At 42.8% G+C, this 24177-nt stretch overlaps 1 protein-coding gene across 9 annotated transcripts in view; it reads right to left on the bottom strand.

Annotated features, from left to right (window-relative positions):
• Sap130 (Sin3A associated protein 130) overlaps positions 1 to 24177 on the bottom strand; it is an 84084-nt gene that overhangs the window by 4443 nt on the left and 55464 nt on the right. For 8 of the 9 annotated variants that reach the window (XM_029471853.1, XM_021150423.2, XM_021150426.2 and 5 more), the window contains 3 exons: positions 16889 to 17247; positions 3694 to 3942; positions 3402 to 3527 (listed from right to left, as the gene is read on the bottom strand). In XM_029471853.1, coding sequence (XP_029327713.1) covers positions 3402 to 3527; positions 3694 to 3942; positions 16889 to 17247 — 734 coding nt within the window. The remainder of the gene's footprint in view (positions 1 to 3401; positions 3528 to 3693; positions 3943 to 16888; positions 17248 to 24177) is intronic. The other variant, XM_021150421.2, reaches the window with a different exon arrangement.

Genomic DNA, 24177 nt, shown 5'->3' with positions numbered 1-24177 from the left:
TGTAGACTGGGCTGGCCTCACACCCATAGAGCTATCTGAGCTACCTCATAGTCCTCTGAGTGCTAGGCTTACAGAGGGCACCACTATACTAGCTTCTCTTCTGTATTTTCACCTGCGCCACAAGAACGCTTTGAAGACACACACTGCTAGGTGAGCTAGGAGGACAGCCAGCTATGGTGGTAATCTCTTAGAGGAGAAATGGCTCTTCAGGGAAACTGAGCCTTGCTCTATGTGTGGGCTTGTTTATGTGCAGCTAGAGGGTTGGACTGAAGTTCTGGAAGCAAATTCCCAAGTGGGAACTGTATTCTAATTCCAGAGGAGACAGAAATGACTTAGATACAGTAACTGGGCAGCACAGAGGCATAAGGGCACATTCTTTTCTGATTATTTCCTGTAGCATGGTATTCTTTGAAAGCATATGTAAAATAAACATAACTGTAAAATAAACATGATATGTTATCACCAAGACTGAAAGACACAGATTAGGTTTGAGGGCTATCTGCAAAATGGTGAGTTTAGTCTTAAGTACTCTGCAACGGGCCCTCTATCTAGTATAGTTTCATAGGGGGAAGATGTTGCAGAGAGGCATCAATCAGGGTGTGGTAGAACTTTGTTCAAAAATTTCAGTTTTGAGGTGAACCTACTCTGTTCTAAACACTGTATTAAAAAATTGTGTATTTGGCAAATATCAAAATAACAATAACCCCCAGCAGGCTTTGGAATGGCCTTTAGTTAAGGCTGACCCTGAACTCCTGACCCCTTTGCCTCTACTTGCTGAGTACTGGATTGTAGAGGTGTGCTACTCTGCCTGCCTCCCAGTGATGCAGGGAACTCAACTCAGGCATTTTTGCAGGCTAGGCAAGTAGTCTAGCAGCTGAGCTATAGCCTCGACCCAGGCTGGTCCAGGACTTCCGAGAAGCCCAGGCTGGCTCCCACCTGACGAGCCTTCTCAGCTTCTGTGCACTGGGGTTCCAGGCATGAGCCGTCATGTCTTGTCCTTTCTCAGGCACTGGTGCATGCCTGAAATCCCAATGCCTGAAAGGTTGAAGCAGAAGGTCACAAGTTCAAGGCTCGTCTGGGACACAAGCCAGGTGGTGCTACAAGCAATAAAAAAGCTCAGTTATTATCCAGGCAGGGCCTCTCACGTGCTCTGTAACTAACCATCAGTCTGCATCACTACAGTTGGCACTGAGGCATTTCTCAGCAGGCCCGTCACTGTGAAGCCACCTCCTCCCTTTCTAGATTCTCTACTTTTAAAGGCTGTGCTCTGAATGGCTACACACCTTGTAGGATTCCATCCCTGCTTTGTCTTATCTCTAAGTTTGTGTGTTTCACTGGTTTTCTTAGCTTTTACTTATAATCACAGACTTGACTCTGTGATCCAGCTAGACTTGGAGTGAGCTGGTGTGGTGACTGTAGTTTATGCCCAAAGAGAGACATCAGGGAGCACATGCCATCTGTCAAGGTGCTTCCTAGGAGAGCCTTGTAACAGTGAGGTTCAGTCTGCCAGTCTTTACTTAGTATGGGGTAAAACGTTCCCAGGCTCAACTCTGAACGTTCATAGCTACACAATTCTTGTGGTATGAGGAGGTGTTTCTTTCCACTGATGATCTCTGGGAATTCCACAGAAGACTGGCCCTCTGAATGTAGGTGGGTCAGTTGATATTTGCATATCAACAATTAAAAAAGGAAACTCTGTCTGAGCATGTACAGACTTACTTCTTCTTGTCATTAGTCCTTAAATAGTTTATCAACTATTTATACATTTTTCTTGTGGTTCGAATGTGAAATATTCCCTATAGACTAATGTTTGTTTGTTTTCTGAGACTGGGTCCCATGTAGTCCAGGCTAGCCTCCGACATACAAACCCATCTGTCTCAGCCTCTTAAGCACTGGCCACACAGGGCTTTACCCCACAGGCACTCTGCGAGTCCTCAGCTCTCAGGCCTCACGGGTTTCAACACTTGGTCTCCAGCCAGTGGCACTGTTTTCAGAGGTTGTAGAACCTTGCACGTGCACACAAACCATGACACGTGAGCTCATTAGCTGTGAATGTGGCCTAATGAAAAACCACAAACCTATTTAAAGTACCACATTACTTTTTTTTTTTTTTTGAGGCACTCTGATCTTTGACATAAGACAGTAAACTGCTCAAATCAGACTCCTTGTGAGACCATTTAAGTTCCCAAGTTGAATTTATGAAAACAGAACAGTGTGATTGATTTCTGAAAATGCATAGCTCACCATGTATTTATTATATTGGATATGAAGATACTTAAAAGACCACTAAGTAAAATATCAACCATTGGTTATAATAATTAACCAATGGTTACCAACCATTTTCATTAAATGTAGGCCTATAAAAAATGTCATACTAGGGTTGGAGAGATGGCTCAGCAGTTGGGAGCATGGGCTTATCTTCTAGAGGACTTAGGTCCAGCTCCCAGCACTATGTATCAGCTTACAACTGCCTGTAACTCCCATTTCAGGGATCTGACACCTCGCACAGACACATGTGCAGGCAAAACACCAATATATTAAAAAAACAAAATAAAACAAAACTAAAGCTCAACAAAACAAAACAATAAGCATTTACCCTGGAGCAGGCTTTCTTTTATTTATTTTTTACTTTATGTTCATGTACCACATGTGTTCCTGGTGTCCACAGAGGCCAGAAGAGGGCACTGGATCCCTTGGAACTGCAGTTATCTTGTTATCTCATGGTGAGCCACCATGTAGGTGCTGAGAACTGAACTGGGTCTGAGACAAAAGCAATCAGTGCTTTTTTTTTTTTTTTTTCCCCTTTTATGGTTTTTTGAGACACAATATTTTAAGCATTGTAGCATTCTCTGTGTAACAACCCTGGCTGTCCTGGAACTCACAGAGATCTACCTCCCTCCCCAGTGCTGGGATTAAATGCATGTGCCACCACAGCTGGCTGCAACCAGTGCTCTTAACCACTGTGTCATCTCTCTAGCCCATCCCCTAGGTCATTCTAAGTGCTCCACATAGTGTTGATAAAAGATCTTTTAGAAAAAAAAATAACTGTATGGAATTGTTTTAACATTGTAGAAAGCACATTGCACCTCTGACTATGTTAAATTTCAATACAGGTTCCTTTTTTGGGGGAACCAAAGAGATTATTGTATCAGTACTTGAGGAGCTGTCAGCACACAGAATTTATTAAAACTAAGGCTGCTCCTTATCCATTTCACCAGGATTTCAATAGACACACAGCTTTCTGGGGGCAAAGAATAACCTTCTATCGTTATACTGGGCTTTACATATTTTCGTTGGAAATCAGAGAACTGTGATTCCGATCCTTTTTTACTGTGATTACAACATAGCTTACAGGTTAGACCATTACATGCTCAGTACTAGATGTTTCTCAGGAAACTAACCTTTGACCCGGACGTCACTGTACCTCTGAAAGTGGTGATAAGCAGCTTTCCAGGGGTTCCGATAGTGACGTAGCAAAGTAATGGGAGGTCTGGGTCGCACTGGGACATACCTCACACCTTCCTCATCTGTTCAAAAGAGAAAAGGAGAAGACATTAATTAAACAGTCTAGTTTAGATCTTAGATAATCCTCAACGGTCAACTGCAGCAAGAGAGATACAGGTGAGATTAGCTGACGGGATTCTGAAGTCGGGAAGCTAGGCGACAACTGCCGAGCGTTCTTACTGCTCTTACCAATGTACTCTTTGGGAGGAGACTTGCGTTTCTCAGCCTTTACCAGGAGACTCTTGGCAGTGGACTTCTCATCGTCAGTGCTGTTTGTCTCCATCATATCCCCCTCCTCTGTTGAGATCACGTGCTGCTGCTTTCGAGGCTTTTTCCTTGGGGAGGCACCAGGTGGGAGGTCACTTGGAGGCATGGACAGGTTGCTTGCCAGCAAAGCAAGAGATGGAGACACCGTGTTGGTGGCCAGAGGAGGGACTGCTGTTGGGGAGGGAGCACACATACCAATAAGCACACTGGAAGGCTTCACTTGATTTCCAGAAGAACAATTATGAAGACAGTGTGGGCTAACAGGTACAGAGGTTTTTTATGGGCCTGACAGTATGTCACATATTCTAACTGAGGCAGGCACTGTGAACTGCTTCCTATCACTCACTGGACACTGTGTGCAGACAAAATGCCTGTGGAGTGAGAAAGTTAACACTAACCTGAAGTAGGATGGATCATACAGCTTGGGCGTACAAACTGTAACCTGTTACTTTTTTAAAAAAAGATTTATTTACTTATGTGAGTGCTCTGTTTTCATGCACTCCAGCAGAGGGAATCAGATCCCATTACAGATGGTGAGTCACCACACGGTTGCTGGGAACTGAACTCAGGTCCTCTGGAAGAGCAGTCAGTGCTCTTAACTGCTGAGCCATCTCTGCAGCCCGTTACTCACTCTTAACAGCCACATCTTAAACCACCATCCCTAATAACTCGTCTCACATCTTCTTATTTTCTCCCTTCCTGTCACTCAGGAGAACCGTAAGGTGTCAAGTCTGGTTCCCCAATTCTTCTGTATATACACACATGAATGCAGACAGTACCACTACTACTTAGCCTTGTAAACTATGTATGCTAAAAACCATGTTCTCTGGTAGGATTCTTTTACATTTTCTGCCCTCTTACACCTCTATCCCTTTTGCTGTCACAGGAAAAAGACTACAACATCCCAACTTTCTATCTCCTGTCTTCATGGTGACCAAACATTCTCTCCTTTTCAATTCTTCCAACAAAGGCTGACAGCTTCAGACAATCCCCGAAACTCTGCTGGATGGATAGCCTACTCTGCCTAGACAGAAAGAACTTAAGAAGTGATTTCCTAGAATAAAACCCTTTGATTCTCCACAGCTTCAAGAATATCATCAGGACAAAGTCATTCAAACCTGCAAAGTATTAAAAGACAATTTATTTATTTTTTCTTTTTAAAAGAGTAGCTGGGATCATAGGCAGTGAGACACCTGACCAGATCTCTTTGGAAGAATAATTTCTTCCATCCATACATCTAACAGCAGCTGTAATTTTTTTTTCTTTTTTCCCGAGACAGGGTTTCTCTGTGTAGCCCTGGCTGTCCTGGAACTCACTCTGTAGACCAGGCTGGCCTCAAACTCAGAAATCTGCCTGCCTCTGCCTCCCAAGTACTGGGATTAAAGGTGTGCGCCACCATGCCCGGCGCAGATTTTTTTTAAAAAAAGATTTATTTTACGTATATGAGTACACTATAGCTGTCTTCAGACACACCAGAAGAGGGCATCAGATCCCATTACAGATGGTTGTGAGCCACCAAGTGGCTGCTGGGAATTGAACTCAGGACCTCTGGGAGAGCAGTCAATGCTCTTAACCACTGAAGCCATCTCTCCAGCCCAGCAGTTGTAATCTTACTTTGTATTTTGTCTTGAGTCATTGTTTTCTCTTTAGGCACTATTGCAATGGTGTAGAGTCAATGAAATTCAACTTCATATTGTTTTCCTTTTCATTTACTTCCTCATTAGATTCTTCTTAAAACTGTTCCTTGGTGTTTTCCTACACTTATTCATTCATTCTGTCTGTTCTATACACACACACACACACACACACACTATGTATATAAAATTTAAAAATTAACACAAAACAAAACAGGTTTCACTGTTTAGCCTGGCTGGCTTATGTGTCACTATATGGATCAGGCTAGCTCAAATTTAAGAGACCTTCTTGTTCTTGCCTCTTAAGGGACTCAGGGCATGTTCTACTCTGTCTTAAGTTCTAGTGCTTTAGATAATTCCTAACACACTGTTCAGGAACGCCATGGTGAGAAGCTCTGCTGTATTAACCTGGGTTACAGTTTAGCTCAGCCACAGCAACTGCTGTCTATGTGGTCAGATGCTCAGACGAACACTGGATGGGCCTCCATTCTCCAAACTGAAGCTTCTTATCTCAGATCAAATGGGTCAAGATTTTCCTCTGGATAGCTAGGGCCTGTGTCCTCCACAACAGCAGCAAAGATGTTCATGAAAATGAATTTTTGAAGGGGTGGTGGTGTGTGCCTTTAATCCCAGCACTTGGGAGGCAGAGGCAGGTAGATTTCAGTTAGGACAGCTGAGCCACATAGAAAGATCCTATCTCAAACCAACCACCAACCAACTAACCAAGCAACCAACCAACCAGCTAAAAACCAAACCAAACCAAACCAAACCAAACCAAACCAAACCAAACCCAGTTTAAGCCCCTGGATCAAGGGTTTTACCTCAGCTGTTACCCTATCTAAGGCACAGCAGCACACCAGAAACCAATGCACTATCATTTAGGTACTTAGCAACCTCCTGACATAACCTCAGTTCCTAGTATATTAGAGTTATAGCAAAGTCACTTAAGCCTGACAGTCTTTGGAACCCCACAGCTACACCTGGGTAGAGTATACAACATTTTTTTCTAAGCTACTTTCTCTATTAATCTGATATTTAGGACTATGTCAAAATCTTTTAATAAACTCCAGGCAAGACCATTGCATGAGGCCAACATAAAGATGCTGTGCCAGCATCTCAGGAACTGTCCAACCCACGGAAGATTCCAAAGGATCAACTCCTTGGAAGGTTTTGGTTTTAGAATGAAGGCCTCTTGGCACCTCCTTGCCGCCAGGCAGCTTGGCTTCACCCTCAGGAATCCAGGCATTCTGAGGCTGCTACAAGCATGGTCCAACTAGTCAGTGTGGAGGATAGATATGCTACTAACAATGTATTTTGTTTCCCAACCCTGCCCTGTTCCTCGGCTTCATGGCCAACAAATTCAACCATTTCCTCCACTAAACCTTCCTGTCATGACTTACTGCCTCACTGTAAGCATAAAGAAACAAGGTCAAGCAATTTCTACCACTTTCTTCATTAAAAACAAAACAACTCAGCATGAAGGAGTGGGTCAGTGAGACACTGCCTGCCTAGCACATACATGTTAGGCCCTGAAGTTAATTCTTAGACCCATGAAACCCAGAACCTTCTTCTTGATATCATTCCTTTACCTACTGGACTGCCCAACGTCACTCTACTGTGCCCTAGGTTTAGCTAATTCCAACAACTAGCCAGCCCCTGCTGAGCACCTCCTGCTGGGCCACACACTCCCATTCAACTGAACCTGCAGCTTCTGGAGGTCCACTGTCTACAACACAAAGCAAACTGTGTTAGTCAACTGAACTGACACTTTTGAAACTTCTGGTTCTGAAAGGAAATAAAACTTGAGACCTGTGATTCATGTAATTTATGTCAAATAGCCCAAAGAGTTGTTTGTGAGCTTTGAAACCTGGGGCTGAGAACATAGCAGAACAGGCCAGGACATGCCCAGGGAAGACCCATCGTTACATGTCCTGACTGGCCTAGTGCCTCCCTATCTCCCGCCCTTCTGACAGTCTGTTGATGTTTAAAAGGACCAATCATGTGAAACCGCGCCAATTCCTCCCCCAGCCCCACCCCTTTTCTATAAAACCCCTATCTTCCCAGCCTCGTGGTTGAAACCACTGTCTCCTGCATGAGATACATTTCGACCCAGAGCTCCGCCATTATGGCTCCACCATGTGGTCGACTCCTCTGTCTCCTGCGGGAGATATGTGTCAGCCCAGAGCTCCATCATTAAACTACCTCATGCTTTTTTATCAAGATGCTCGTCTGTTCGTGATTCTTGGGTGCACGCTGAACGGGAATTGAGTGGGGGTTTCCCCACTAGGTTCTTTCAGTTCCGGCCCTGGCCTGCTTCTGGTGGGACATAATTTTGGCTTTATCAACTCCACCTAGCCTTTCCTTGAGCTGAAAGCCCTTCCATGGGCCAGCTCTCTAACCCCAGTCTGCCCTCCTTTGGGTGGGGTTCTCTGTCTTCAGTAGGAACAAGATTTGAAGGCCCCAGAGAGATTTCTGTCCCACTCTGGAAGGGGTCATGACCTGCAGGTTGACAGCCACTGTCCTAGGAGGCAGTTTTATTACATGTGTCTGGCCGCATGAGCCAGCAGAGGCGCTGCAGTGTGTGTAGGCAAGATATCAGTATCCCCTCCACCACCCATTCTCCCCCCACCTTTCTTTTTACCCATGCTGAGACCCCAGGAACCTTGTCAGCTTCTGAATTTAGGTGCCACCTCAGAGTGGCCAAAAAGGTGTACTGGAGTGTCCTTTATCTGCACTGCTTGGGTGGGGACAAGAGACAGAAGCCAAGCTGGTTATTCTTATTGAATTCCAAGCTTGCCTCTTCTGAGATAAGACATTCTTTGTAAGCAGGGCAGTGGTGGTGGTGCATGCCTTTAATCCCATTCTCTGGGTTCTTGGGATCACTGCCTCCTGTGCCTGTGATCAGCCTTTGTTTCTGTCCCACCAAGCCTGGATACTCTTGCCTTTGTTGACAAAGTAAAAACAAAACAAAAAACAAAACCCAAACAAAGTCCACCTCAGACCCAAGCATGATGGTCTCCGAGTTTTCCCCAAAGCCTATACTGGGTCAGGGAGAGAACAGAACCACCCAGAAAGAAGGCACCGTGCACTGAGAACAGTTAAAAGGTAAACTACTTCTAAAAGAGGCTACTGTTATTTATCTATGGTATAAAGATGTTTATAATAAAACAACTAATGAGCTGCTCACACATGAGAAGGATAAAGGAACCCTCTACCTGAAACCTCAATAATGACTCCAGCATCATAGCCAGCTAAACTCTGTTAAGATGCTGTAAACATCAATTTAATGCTAATTATAATAGATAACTCTACATGCTACATACTTTCTATTAAAAAATATGGGTTAAATTATTTTAGGTAGGATGAATTATATAAGTAAAAATAAAAGCGGAACCATAAAAGCTTGCAGCCATGTCACAGAAAGTCTGAATATATATTACGGGGGGCTATGGAGGATAAGACTTTAAGATAATATCCTCATTACCATTTCTACTGTTCCTAAGGCTGTCATGGTTCTAACTCATGCTAGCTGACTTAAAATTGCATATCTAGTCATTATGTCTTCCTAGCCTTGTGACGGGTGAGCCACCTGGAGGTGCTGAGTCATAACAAGACCGTGGTAGGAATCAATTGCACACCATCTTGCTCTACGTGTCTGTCTTCTTATAAATGGATTTTACAAAACTTGATTTTGTAAAAGTACACTACACAAGATTCAGGAAAGTGAGGTTCCCAATTTTTCAACAGATTATTCTTATATTTTAAAGTTTAGTTTGGGGGCTGGAGAGATGGCTCAATGGTTAAGAACATCTACCAGAGGAACCAGGTTCAATCCCGGCACCCACATGGCAGTGCACAACTGTCTGCATATCTCTAGCTCCAGGGATTTAACCTTACACAGGGGCTCACACCCACCACAGGCATACAAGCAGGCAAAACACCAATGCACATAAAATTCAAATAAATAAATAAATCATTAAAAATACATTTTACTTTGGTATTAAAAGAGTTTTCAATTCAATAATTGTAATTTTTAAGGTTCAAAACTTTTTTTAAAAAAAAGATTTATTTATTTATTTTATATGAGTACACTGTTGCTGTCTTCAGACACACCAGAAGAGGGCATCAGATGCCCATTACAGATGTTTGTGAGCCACCATGTGGTTGCTGGGAATTGAACTCAGGACCTCTGGAAGAGCAGCCAGTGTTCTTAACCGCTGGTAAATTATCTTAGCTTATAAAACCCTAATCTTGTGAGATTTATTAATTTATTGTAAACTGCTGAGAAATAAAGGTAATCAAGGCATGTTTTACATATACTGTTTAAGTCAGGCCTAAGGCAGGCAACTCAAACCAACCTTAAAAGTAAACCTGAAGTTTGTTTAATGTAATATTCAGAATCAGAGGATGGACCATCTAGAGACTGCCATATCCAGGGATCCATCCCATAATCAGCTTCCAAATGCTGACACCATTGCATACACTAGCAAGATTTTGCTGAAAGGACCCTGATATAGCTATCTCTTGTGAGACTATGCCGGGGCCTAGCAAACACAGAAGTGGATGCTCACAGTCAGCTATTGGATGGATCACAGGGCCCCCAATGGAGGAGCTAGAGAAAGTACCCAAGGAGCTAAAGGGAACTGCAACCCCATAGGTGGAACATTATTATGAACTAACCAGTAACCCAGAGCTCTTGACTCTAGCTGCATTTGTATCAAAAGATGGCCTAGTCGGCCATCACTGGAAAGAGAGGCCCACTGGACTTGCCAACTTTATATGCCCCAGTACAGGGGAATGCCAGGGCCAAGGGGTGGGGGTGGGTGGGTGGGGGACTGGCGGGGGGAGTGTATTGGGGACTTTTTGGATAGCACTGGAAATGTAATTGAGGAAAATACCTAATAAAAAAAAAAAAAAGAAAACCTGACACAGGAAAAAAAATTCAATAAATTTTTTTTATAACAAACATATTACTTTTAGTAGAAAAATTTTTTATCTCATTAATGTGTATGACAAAGCAGAAATTTAATATTTTGGAATATAAATGCATCACATTTGACATTTTCATGATTAAAATAATTATATATACTTTATCTATATTTAACATTTCTTCCTATACAAATATACGTACATTTGTTTTATAATGTCTTTATACTTAAAAAAAATATTCAGAATCAGGTCTACTGGACAACGGTTATGGAGAATTCTACAGTAGATGATACTGGGTTAAACTTACAGTATGCTTTTGGGGCTAGTCATCCCCAACCTCATGTTTCATAGCACTGTTTCCCATGCACAGACAATGACTCCATCAGAACAAATGACACGTTAGCCCTTACAGGATAGAGTCTGCTGTTCCTCTCGCTGCCTGTGTAGGCCAGACCTGTAGGGAGGATGAGTTACTCCCCACGTCTCACATGGCAGTGATGGATCTCCTCCCCAAGTGGAGGATCTCAGTGGCCTGTACCCACATCCTTAATGTCTCAACAACGAGGCACACAGCATTTACTCTGCACTCAGTCCTGAACTGACATACGAGGATGCTGTCAATAGAGAACCTTTGCACACAGGCCTGCCACCTGACTTGTAAGGTATCTCTGTGTTACTTCAACTAGCCATGACCTTTACTTTATCCTGGCTCTCAATTCTCCTCTTCTAGCAAAACTAATTCCAGGGTCAGGAAGTCAATACCTGATTGTGTAAGGAGTTCCCAAGACAGTTTTAAATAATCTACCACCTAGGCTCTGCACAGGGCGAGTCAGCAGTGTGGACACACATTTTAAACACTTAGCTGCAGGCGTCCTCCTGTGGATCCACCACACCCAAGCAAACAAAGCAACATTGCCCAAGGAGGAAGAGACCTGGCCTAGAAAGGTCCACCCAGATCAGCCTCTGGGGTCATTTCCCAGAGAAGATGGGTGACCAGCTCTTCAGCCTTGTTCCTGTTGCAAACCTGAAGGCAACAGGCCTAAGCCTGAAGAATCCAACAGCGGACCTTTGGAGACAAGGATCAGGACGCCCTCCCTCCCTCTGGACTCATGGTAATATCAGCCACAATGCTTCTTATAGGGCTAGCCACAGCATCTCCCCAGGACTATACTCTGACACAGAGCATTTTACTAGTTCTGCGGAATCTAGGAATAACAGGATTGAAAAAAAAAGTGATCTGATTTCTTTAATGAGTCACGTTTACCTATGCATCCAAGTAACAGTTGGCTCTTGAAGATAATGTAAATATTTTCCAAAAATCAATAGAGCCTTCCACCTCTGTGTAAGGCTCACATCTATAAACTGCTGAGAAAAAAAGCCAGCGCTCGCTGGCTCACTAGCTGACCGCCTTACTCAGAGCCCACGGGTGCTCGTGTCCTCCTAGGTCTAATGACTGGGCCATGTTTACTTAACCAATTATTAAGCGCTGTAAAACAACAACTTGTTAAATTTATGTACCCATGGGCCCAATACAACCTTGCATAACAAGTCAGGGCTTTGGCTCTTCCGTAAGTGAACTGGTTTCAGCTGACCCCACCCTGTGCTTCACCCATCTACCATACACAGCCCATATTAAGCATACCCTACAGAGTGCAACCTTCTCATTCAGCTGAACCTGCAGCTTCTGAGGTCCAATGTTTTACAACATAAAAGAAATAATAAATTAAACTGAAACTTTGGAACCCCCACCCCACACATCTAATTCTGTTTTGGGGGTTTATAAACACCCTACTATATGGCATTAGTCTGCTGGAAAATAGAGAACTGTTATCTGACCTCCCTTGAGTGGCATTCTCCTGTGGGACAATACTAGCACCCTTCTTTATGACAAAGTTCTCAGAAGCACTGCTAGGGCTGGGCGTATGCCTATAATGGCAGCACTTAGAAGGCTGAGGCAGATGAACGGATTTAAGATCAGCTGGAGTTACACAGTGAGACTTGCTTGAAAACAACAGTCTAAGGGCTGGAGACATCACTCAGTCCACAGGGTTCTTGTCTACCATGCAAGAGGTCCAAGGCTGAATTCTCCTTAACGGCATAAACGAAACAAAACAAGAAAACAGAACAGGTGCAGAGTGATGATATGCTGTTAATCCCCACATTTGGGAGATGAGAGGTAGGATCAGGAAATTCAAGATCATTCTTAAACTGTGAGTTTAAGGCCAGCTTGAGTCACAGTGAGACCTTCTCAAAAATAAAAATATAAAAATCACATAATGCTGGATATTGTGGAACATGACTCCAAACTCAGACATGGAATTTTGAGGCTAGAAGATGGTGAATTTGAGGCTAGCTGGGGCTACACTGTAAGGAGAAGGGAACTTACCCTGGATATGGTGATGTATGTATGTGACTGCAACATGTGAGTCATGAAGGCAGGGGGATATGGACTGCAGAGCCAGGCTCAGAGTCCTAGATTCATCAGTCACTACCCACTTGGCTCCCCCTCCCCGTCTCTTCCCGGACTTTAAGCATATCTGGCACACTCCTGTCACACACAGGCTTTCACACACACTGCTCTCTCTCTATGCCTGGAGTGAGCGCCCTTTTGCTAGGATTTGTCACGAACAGCACTTTAGCTCTGTCCTGTGACTCAGGGGTCACCTCCAGAAGGGGACCTTATTTATATTTCTCCCCTTATTTATTTCTGTGTGCATGCACGTGCCAGGGCACAGGTAGAGATAAGAAACCTTTTGAGCCAGGCGTGGTGGCGCACGCCTTTAATCCCAGCACTCGGGAGGCAGAGGCAGGCGGATTTCTGAGTTCGAGGCCAGCCTGGTCTACAAAGTGAGTGCCAGGACAGCCAGGGCTACACAGAGAAACCCTGTCTGGAAAAACAAAACAAACAAAAAACCCAAAAAACCAAAAACGTTTTGGGAGTCAGTTTTCTCTTACTGTCTACCAGTGGGTCTGGGAGGCTGGATTTAGATCATCAGGACAGGCAGAAAGCACCCTACCAGCTGAGCCATCTCACCAGCCCCACAATGAGGCTCTTAAGATCCCCTTCACTGCTATGAGAAAACCCTCAAGGGTGTGTGTGTTACTACTGCTGTTATTATTTTTGGTCGTGTAGGTTCAGAACCCAGGGCCCTGTGCACACTAGGCGAAATGCTTCACCCCAAGCCACACAGTCACCCCACCGGTTTTATTTGACTCAGCTTTTTTTTCCCCCTCAGAAACAATGGTAACTCAACTGCTGGGTACAACAACTAAAATTCTAATCTGGTAAACCTTATTAAATCTAAATCCTCCAGCGGCGAATCATGATGGATCCGCCACTGAAACCGGGAGACACTCATAACTACATCTTGTCCTCACGCTATCCGTGTCCAAAAAGACCTAACTCTCCTGCTTCCTCTCTTCCTCAGCCCAACCCGGAAGTCCCTCCTACTCGGCCAGTGATTGGCTGCTTTACTCATTAGGGGATTGGTTCACAAGAACAGCAGGCCCATCCAAAACACGTCCCCCTTTCTGTTCTAATAAAAACCAAAACCTTTCTCTCAAATATAAATAAGCACAACTATTACCATTTTGTAATTTATAAAGTATAAGACAGACCTAACACCCAGTCCACCATTTATGTCATCAAGATAGAACATTGTCATCTATCCTAAGTTAAAAGCCTTATGATTCTACCTTGACTGATGTCCTGGCTTTAGATTGTATGCCACCTGAAAACTATCCTCTCAAATCTGTTCTCTCAAAGTAAACAGCCTGGGTTGGCTATGAGACTGTAAGTAGTTTTTCAACCCCATCAGAAATCTGAGAATGTCCAACATTAACTCAAATATATAGGAAGCCTAACACAGCTTCCAGAACTGAGACAAATTGTAGAGAGAGCTGCCTACCTATACAGTGCCAGTAAGTCAGTAAGATGGAGCGCTTACGTCTTCAGCCTTCTGGCCCAGGAGCATCTGACAGGCCTTGAGAAACAGGAAATGAAGGAGTAGCCTATCCTGTCTCAGTAGAGCTAAGCTGTCCTAACCTGTAAATTATGTCCCTTTTCTGGACAGTACAGGTCTGCAGATGAAATGAGGCAACTCTTGCCTAGTGGCTGTCTCTTGACTCACAACTTTATAGTTGGCTCCACTGTTTCTAGGCTATAGGCCTAGGTCTGTACGGTGATACAGACTTGCTCATTTCATAGAAGCCAGGAGCAGAGAGGATTGACTAAGAGGTAAGATTTGCCTGAACATGGATTGCACTATCCCATCAGCTGGTGGGCCAGGATGGGGGGAAAGGAGGGAAGGAAAATCTCATTAAGGTACGCATTTGTAACCTGGCTGCCATGGCACAAGCCGTGCCATATGCTCCCTCCTATTATGGACAAATATCTGAAACCTGTGCCAGAACAAATCCCCCCTCAAACTGTTTCTCTTGGGAATTCAGTCCCAGTGAGGACCCACACATCGACTTCTGTCCATTGCTTTGTTTTCCCCAGAGCACTCATGATGCCTCTGAACAAAGTATTTTATTTATCTTGTCTTTTTACAGTCTGTCCTTTTCACTAGCACGTAAGCTAGAAGACAGTGGTGAAATGTTTGTTTCATCAAGGTGGGCTACTGGTTTGAAAATAATTCCCAGAACCTTACAGGTTGATGCAGGACTACCATCGGCCTCTGTTACATACTGTGGCAGGGACTATGCAAATGTGTCAACAAGCAGGTGACAGAATTGAAGACCATTTTGTTTTTTCTTATGGTTAGCCACAACATCTGTAACTGGATTACTAAGGCAAAAACCCTCCAAAAACAACAATAACAACAAAACCAAACCAACAAAGCAAAGCAAAGCAAATCCATGGGATATGGGATAATAAAAGAAGCAAAAGTAAATAAATAGGTTTCTTATTTACTTTTGAGATGATGTATTACTCTGTAACCCAGGGCAGTCTGGAATTTACTGATACTATAGGCTAGCCTTAAACTCATGGCAAGCTCACTTTCGATTTTGAGACCTGAGTGTTAAGTTGCTTGGCTAAGCAGCAAGTTTGAAAAGCTATTACAGACAGCACAACCATAAGTGTTATTGTATAGCATGTGTCAAAAAAGAGGCATTTTCCCCCCCTACATACAGGCTACCAGCATTGGGCGAGCACAAAAATCATTTGACTTCACACCAGAGCTTCTTTTTTCTTTTTTGAAACAGGGTTTCTCTGTGTAGTCCTTTGACTTATTTTATAGACCAAGCTGGCTTTGAATTCAGAGATCTACCTGCCTCTCTGCCTCCGAAGTGGTAGGATTAAAAGCATGCTGCACTGTGCCCAGTTACAACAAAGATTTTCTGTTTCTTAATGTTACACACATTCTAAACTTAATTTAAGTAGTCAGAAAACACAGGATCCCAGAATAAATTGTTTAAAAACAAAAACAAAACCTCCACACACATATATTCACACACCTCAAATAAGAAGAGCTGAACTTTTAGGACTTGAGAGGTGGCTCAGTGGTTAAGAGCACTGGCTGCTCTTTCAGAGAACATGGGATTCAATTCCCAGCACCTACATGGCAGCTAGCTTACAAAAGTCCTAAAGGAACGATGCCCTTTTCCTGGTCTCTGAGGGCACCAGGCAAATACGCAGTGCACAGACATACATGTAGCCAAAACTTCCATGCACTTAAGTAACAGTGAAGGAGATAAGAAAGTGAGCAGACTTTCACAAACTGGAATCTTTGAGCTGAGAGGAAAGGCACAGGGAACAGTTTTAAGACTTTACTAATCATGTTCTGTATGAAGAGAGTATTTTTAAAACAATAATTCTTATTTTATTACACAATAAAACAACCAAACCTGATAGGAAACATTATAAATTAATAATTCTTAGCTAGAATTACTTTTAAAATCCTTTTAAATATTTGATTAATCAGCACAAGGAAGCTATATGAAAGATATGCATGGGGGAATTTATGATTATAGCTAGGAATTAAAATTACCAAAGAAGCAGCAAAATGCCTTTGATTTTCTTTCTTTCTTTCTTTTTTTTTTTTGAGATTTATTTATTTATTATATGTAAGTACACTGTAGCTGTCCTCAGACATCCCAGAAGAGGGCATCAGAGCTCATTATGGATAGTTGTGAGCCATCATGTGGTTGCTGGGATTTGAACTCATGACCTTCCGAGGAGCAGTCGTCGCTCTTAACCGCTGAGCCATCTCTCCAGCCCAGCCTTTGATTTTCAAGGGGTGTATGAGATGGGTCAATGACTACAGCCATGCCTGATGACCTGAGTTCGGTTCCTGAGTCCCCCCATGAGTTGTTCCCTGGCATTCCTAAGAGTGCTGTGGTATGTGTACACCTACATACAGAGGTGCAGAAGTAAGTAATACAAAGAAGTATTCATTAACAGTAGACTTCCATTTCTTAGAAATGAAGGAAAGGCAGATGTGGCAGCACCTAGTGGAGAGTTCCAGAGTGGCCTGAGGTGGGTTTTGGGCTGACAGTCACACGAGAGAGCTAGGAAAGGGATGGTTACTACGATCAGAAAATGAACTTACTGGAGACAGGCCTGGTGATGTCCACTGGCTCCACTTCTTCTTTCACTTTGATCTCAGGAACAGGAGGCCCCAGGACCGTGGAAGGAGTGCCGCCCACTGGGGCTGACAGCGTTGGTGTGGCAGCAATGGTGGTGATGGGTGGAGTGACAGGCACGGCTCCGGGAATGGTGGAAAGAGCAATGGCTGGTTGGGATGGAGGACTGGCTGCCGCAATCATGCTGGGAATGGTCGGTGGAGGCTGCTGGGCAGTCGGAGGGACAGCAACAGTAGGCTGTTCGGCATTTTGATTGGATATGGTCTCCAAGGACACTGTAACTGGAGTGGCTATAGACACATGCACTTCGGATTTAGGTTTGGCACTGAAACACAAAAAGAGAGCATTATGTAGCAAATGAGACAAAACTGTCTTACTGTGAAATATCTCAAAGGAGGGCTGCTTATTTCTTTTTAAAGAACACACACAACTGATACTCTATTCTTTAATCTTACATGTTCATCTTCAAGTTAACTTTGAAAGAAAATTGGCTCTTTATTTTCTTATGTCAGGGATTGAACACAGGGCCTTTAGTTAATGCTAAGCATATGTTGTAGCACTGAGCTGTACTCTAGCTCAGAATTCAGGTCTTTGAAATAGCCTATGTTATAAAGCTGAGAGCTAAAGTGCTTGTCTAGCAAGTCAAAGGCCCTAGGTTCAATCTCTAACACAACAAAAATAAACAAAAAGAATTTTTTTTTTAAGTTTCCCATTCTGTCAAGGCTTTAAATGCAATTCGAAATTCCTGAAGTCACATCACTGAACCTGGAATATGAATTTTTAATATGTATGTTGTTATTGTTGCAGTTTCTATTTCTTTGACACAGGATCTCGCTATGTACTTCTGCCTGGCTTCCAAAGTAGAGACACTGCTGCATCAGTCTCTCAGGTACTAGGATTAAAGGCGTGTAACATCAAAAAAGGGTTTTTTTTCCTTTAAGGTACAATTATATTCACATTTCCTGGGTACTTGATATTTTAAAATGATTTATTGTTATTTATTTAAGTGTATGTGCGTGTGGATGTATGTCTAGGCATGTGTGTGCACGTGCATGCAGAGGCTGGAAGAGGCACTGGATCCCTCTCAACTGGTATTACAGACAGCTGGGAGCCACCTAACTTAAGTGCTGGGAACTGATTGCTTTGTAAACAATGTTATGATAGGTCAAAAAAAAAATGCTATTTAACAAGATGGACATTGGGGATGCCACATTTAAGCAAAATAGGTCAGTTAAAAAAAAAAGTCAAATTTGGGGAATAGCTGCTTTTGCAGAGGACTTGAGTTCACTTTCCAGTGCTCATATGGTGGCTCACAGCTATGTGTACCTCCCATTCTAGGGAATTCTATGCCTGTTTCTGGACTCCTCAAACACCAGGTCTGCATGTGGTACATGCAGAAGCAGGAAAAATGCTCATACACAGACAATAATTACTTTAAATGAATAATAATTTAAAAGGCCCCCTTCTCTAGCCACAGACTAAACCCCTCCTCCCCCCAAACAGGCATGAGAAGTACCCCCTTTCAATTGTTGGTCAGGGTTGTCCAAGAGATCCCCAGAACATTATAGATTATTGTTGTTGCTCTTAATTGTACCTCAGAGGGAAGGTAAAATCCTTCTTGCCAGAGTTATCATGTACTTTGGACACAAGACTCAGAGGACCAGAGCAGGGTCTGACCTGAAAGCCTTCTCTCTAGTTTTCATGGTACCAATAGGCACAAAGCAAACTTCCAAAGGAGGAAAGCAAACAATCATCCTATCCAGTTGTGATGCTTATGAACCACAACAAAGACCAGCATTGTACCCTGTAGGGTATAATAATGGTAGACACACCTTGGCAGTAACCAACAGTTTCCTAATTGGAAATCCTGCTTGGTAATGGCAACCTAGCTAATTACTTGGGAGTAGTGAAGTCATACATCTTGGAAGAGGAACCTGCAACCTACACTTTGCTAAAGCAGCATAATCCCTAACTACATTTTAAATATTTATTCTTCTACTCAAAAGATTATTATAGTTCTTACCCCGCATCAAAATCAAGGAGAGTTTTCTTGCAATAGATGGAGACCATTATAGGAAAGTAACTAAGTGTAGAGTTGTACCTAGTTCCAAACGATCCAGCTACATCACAACTCTTGTATTCAGGCTCAGGAATCAGTAGAGAAGAGGTGAGAGAAAGACTCAAAGTTTACTGTGATATTATAACTCCCAAAATTGTCAGAGAAGCTCCACTCACTAACACAGCTGCCTAAATATGACCTGATTAAAGACAACCCTAATAGACATATTAATATGGAAGAGGGATTGCTCATGAGGCCTCAACGCAGAACTACAGGCAACTAAGGAATGTTCAAAGCAGGAAATATAAAGAGAAGGGGGAATATTATATCAGATTCCCTAAGTAGTCAAAATTCATAGAAATGGCTGTCAAGGATTACAGCCAGAGGAGAGAGGGAGTTAGCATGTAATGGATTCAGAGTTTTAGTTTGGGAAGATGTTTGTTGAAACTCAAGTGTATTTACTATTAGGCACAATACTGTAATACTGATAACTACTGACCCACACTCAATAACTGCCTCAGATGGTTTTTCAAAAAACTGGAAGGCTATCTGACAAATAAAGCACTGCCAGAATATATAAAGAATTATGTTAACTCAACACTTAGGAAAGCATGTAATGCCACCATAGAATTGGCAAAACACACTGGATATTGTTCTAGTATGATGGTTCAGAAGCTAAGTGACTGCTATGGAATCTGATGATCTGAAATTGACCCCTCAGTCCCACATGGTGGGAGCTGTGCACAGACTCCTCCAGTAAGCTGTCCTTTGACCTCCACATACATGCTGTGACACATGTGCACCACACTCCTTCTCCCAAATAAAATAAGATGTAAAACAGGGAAGAAAGCTGACTAGAGTTAAGTGTTCTAGTTTGCCTCCTGTAGCAATAAAACACTGACTGAACTCAACTTGGGGAGGAGAGAGCCTGTTTGGTTTATGCTTCGAGATCACAATCCATCACTGAGGGAAGCACAGTATCTCCAGGCAGGAGCCCAAAGGCAGGAATGGTGGAGGAACGCTAGTTACTGGCTTGTTCACTGCCCTATGCTCAGCTTTCTTATCTAGTGCAGGACCACCAGCCCAGGAATAGGTCCTTCTGTATCAATCAGCCATCAGGACAATGTCCCACAGACATGTCCACAAGGCCAATATGATCTAGACAATTTCTCAATTGAGGTTCCCTCTTCCTGGTGACTCTGGATAGTGTCAGATTGACAACGACACTAAACCGTTAACAGTGCTATAAATAAATAATCCCAGAGCCCGGGAGGCTAAGGCACCAGGATAGTTATATATATCAACTCTTAGTCTCCAAACAAGTGCATTAAAAATGAAAAAACAAACAAACAAACAAACAAAAAAACCCCATCCAACTCAAGTAAATACAGAAAACAGGAACAAGGCATGAATAAATGTCACTACACTACTAAGGATATTCAAAATTGGACATGGTGGTGAACACTTGTGATCCAAGGTACGTGAGAGTCTTAGGCTGTGAAGCAGAGTAGAAAGAAAATTAACTTCATTAAGTTGCTTAAATTCATTCTGGAGTTGTTTTTTTAAATGCATACATATTTGTGTGTGTGTGTGTGTAAGTCAGAGGACAATCTTGGGTGCCTTTGTCCTTTCAGGCAGGGTTGCTCACTGGCCTGGAACTACCTACTAGGTAGGCTGGGCTGACTGACCAGCAAGTCAATCCTCTTGTCTGCACTTCCTCTGTGTTGGCATTAAAGCACCCAGCTTTTAGAAATATGGATTCGGGACTTGAAATGAGGTCTTTATTCTTGCAAAGCAAGTGCTTTATCAACTGAGCCAGCCTACCAGCCTCCTGAAGTGTTCTATTACAAATTTAACTGTTCTCTTGTGGGTTTTAGTAATGAGTAAATTAGAAAATATTTTGTTTATTGAAGTATTTCAGTTATACTTTCAAAATGTACTTACTTATTTAGAGAAAGACACACACACACACACACACTCTTCTTTCAACCATGTGAATTCTGGAGATCAAGGTCAGGTTGTTAGGCTTGCTGGCAAGCACCTTTACCCACGTGTGCCATCTCCTTGTCCTCAGATTTTAGTAATCTTTATCATTTCTTTCATGATCACTCATCTATCCCTAAAACCAGGCACTTACAGGAAGTTCCTTTGCTTGAGTGTGTGAGTGTGGGCAGCCTACTACTCCAGCTGTTTTATTCATAATCTAAACTGTTCTCTTTTTGGCAGATGTCACACAGAACCAGACTGATCATCACAAAACAAAACAGAACAACAACAACAAAAATCCCAAACCAAAACAACAACAAAAAAATCAAACCAAAACAAACCAAAACCAACCAACCAACCCATTCTGCATGCCTGTGTGGGGCCTCATTTCCACAACTTCCTCCACCATGCTTTGTACAAGACACTTGTTACACAGATCTCTTCCCTTAGCCCTCTGTACCTGCTCTTAGTTTCAGGGTATACCTGGGCACTTCACAGCATGGCTCTCACTTCTGAGGGCTAGATAGATTTTTTTAGGACTTTAAAAGTAGGTCTAGGGCTACAGCTGAGCCTGGGCTTCTGATGTTTGAGGCCATAGGTTCAATCCCTAATCCTGTCACAAAACAAAGGGAAAGACTCCCCACCCCCCTCAAACTACCTATGAAACCCCAACAGCAACAAAAACCTAATAGCCACATTATTTTAAAAATATGTACTTTATACAATGAAAAAGGAAGGCTGGGCGGTGGTGGCGCACACCTTTAACCCCAGCACTTGGGGGGCAGAGGCAGGTAGATTTCTGAGTTCCAGGCTAGCCTGGTGTACAGAGTGAGTTCCAGGACAGCCAGAGCTACACAGAGAAACCCTGTCTCAAAAACAAAACAAAACAAAACAAAAAGGAAAAAGGGGATGGAGAGATGGCTTAGTGGTGAAGAGTACCTTGCTTTTAGAGAGGATCTGGGTTGTTCTCAGACCCACAAGATAGCTCCTATCTGTCTGTAATTCCTGTTCTAGGGATTGCTACCCTCCTTTCTGGCCTCCAAGTACACCAGGCACACATATGGTGTGCATTCATACACACACACAAACACAGGCGCATAAACAATAACAAAAATGTATTTCATGTAAAACTAATATCTGATTTGGTGTATAATTCACAGCAGAGTAACCATCATTCAAAAGACCATGGGTTCAATTCCTAACACAGGAAAAAATAAACACCCACCACAAACATCATTTTGGTTTTGTTTTGTGACTAAGTTTTACCTTTATAAATGTGGTGGGCCTAGAACTCACTATATCAACCAGGCTGGCCTCAAAATTACAACAGAGATCCACCTACCCCTACAGAAGTGCTCAGATTAAAGCCTTGTGGTGCCACGCCTGCTTTTAAAACTTCATCTTCATGATACTCTAAGCCATTAAAATAGTACTACGTCTGTCAACTCTTCTTTGATGGTCTTGCTATTACCCTTGTTCTCTTACAATCTATTAAAAACACAGTAGCCAGAATGACTGATTTATTCATTGATTACTTTTTTGTGTACAGTGTTGTGGGTTAAGCATAGGTTCTCACACATGCTAGTCTAGTGCTTAACCAGTAAACTACACACCCAGAGTTAGTGTAATCTTGTAAAATACATTGGGTTGTTTTCCAGGGTTATATGAGGCCTTTGGTACAATCAATCTCCAACACAACTACAAAATAAAAACCAAGCTAGGGCCTCATGCAAGCCCTATGCTTCAATATGCTAATGGATTTCTATTTCAAATAGATATCTAGATAGATGGAGCGCGCCAAAGGCCTGAAATGGTGTTTAAAGATGTAATGTGTGTCTGCAGATCCCCAGAGGCCAGGAGGCATCAGGTCACTTGGAACTGGAGGTCCGAGTGGTTCTGAGCTCCCTGATAGGATGGTAGGAACTGAACTTACATCTTCTGTAAGACAGGTGTACATTCCCAGTCACCTGGCCATGTCTTCTGCAGGCCGTTGTTTTATCTTTTGAGATAGCTTCTGTGATCCTAGAGCCTACAGCAATTCTCCTGCCTTAAGCTCCACAGAAATGAGATTACAGGCATGAGTTACCAGCTTAATTCTAAACTATACTGCACAACTTTCCCTCTTATACTAGCCTGGTCTTCTTTCATATTCCTTTGTATTCTTCTTCTTCTTTTTTAAAAGATTTATTTACTTATTATATGTGAGTACACTGTAGCTGTCTTCAGACACTCCAGAAGAGGGGGTCAGATCTCATTATGGATGGTTGTGAGCACTATGTGGTTGCTGGGATTTGAACTCAGGACCTTCAGAAGAGTAGTCAGCGCTCTTAACCAATGAGCCACCTCTCCAACTCTCTCTGTATTCTTAGTATCTAGGCAGTTTTCACTTTGTTTACATACCTGATAACATACATGATAGCCAACATACATGATTAACATATGTGTGAGTTTCCCATGTGGGTCTAGTTGCTTCATAACAGTCTGTCAAAAACACTTTTCACATTTAAGTTACTACTGAACATTAAGTATAACAGCATAAAATGTAATTTTGCTGATAGTTAAAGAGATGTGGGGTCTGCAGGGCTAACATATGAGAACTGCAACAGTCAACAAGTATATCCCTTCTCTAGAAGGGGTGTCGAGTTACTATGCGCCTGAGTAACCATTCAAAAGATAGAAAAGGATGTGTGCTGCTGTGGCATCTCGCTTTTCAGGAATGATATATCCATGTAAAATTTAGGAAAAATGGAAGAATAGAAACTGGCCAACAAGATGAAAATGTAGCAAAATCCCTCAGGTGGGGTTGGTCATCAAAGTAGGTGTGGCCACTCTAGCAAACGGCCCCAGTAGTGAGCAAGCGCAGTGAGTCCTGGGCTTCCTCTAAGCTATAGCAGACTGAAAAAGCTCAGTGAAAATAAAAGCCATCACTGAGTGCTACCTAATCCTCCTTTTCAGTAAAAATTGCACTAAACCAGAAAGTCATTTATGGCTATGGCTGCCATAGTTTACCACTAATCTAGGTTCAAGAGAGTAAATGAATTCAGAGACATTTCCCAGTATTAAACAGTATTAAGTATTAAGCCAGTATTAAGGTGGCTAAGAGTGGATCCTGTCTGAGAAGGGGGTACGGTCACTTGCCAAGGCGTGGGACAACTCTTGCTCTCGTCTCATCACGTGATGAGGAGGCCAGCATTGCTTCAACTGCTGTCG

The sequence above is a fragment of the Mus caroli genome, chromosome 18 (assembly GCF_900094665.2).
Source record: "Mus caroli chromosome 18, CAROLI_EIJ_v1.1, whole genome shotgun sequence".
Lineage (NCBI taxonomy): Eukaryota > Metazoa > Chordata > Mammalia > Rodentia > Muridae > Mus > Mus caroli.
The sequence above is the reverse complement of the archived record's forward strand: the minus strand, read 5'-3'. Positions and strand labels throughout refer to the sequence as shown.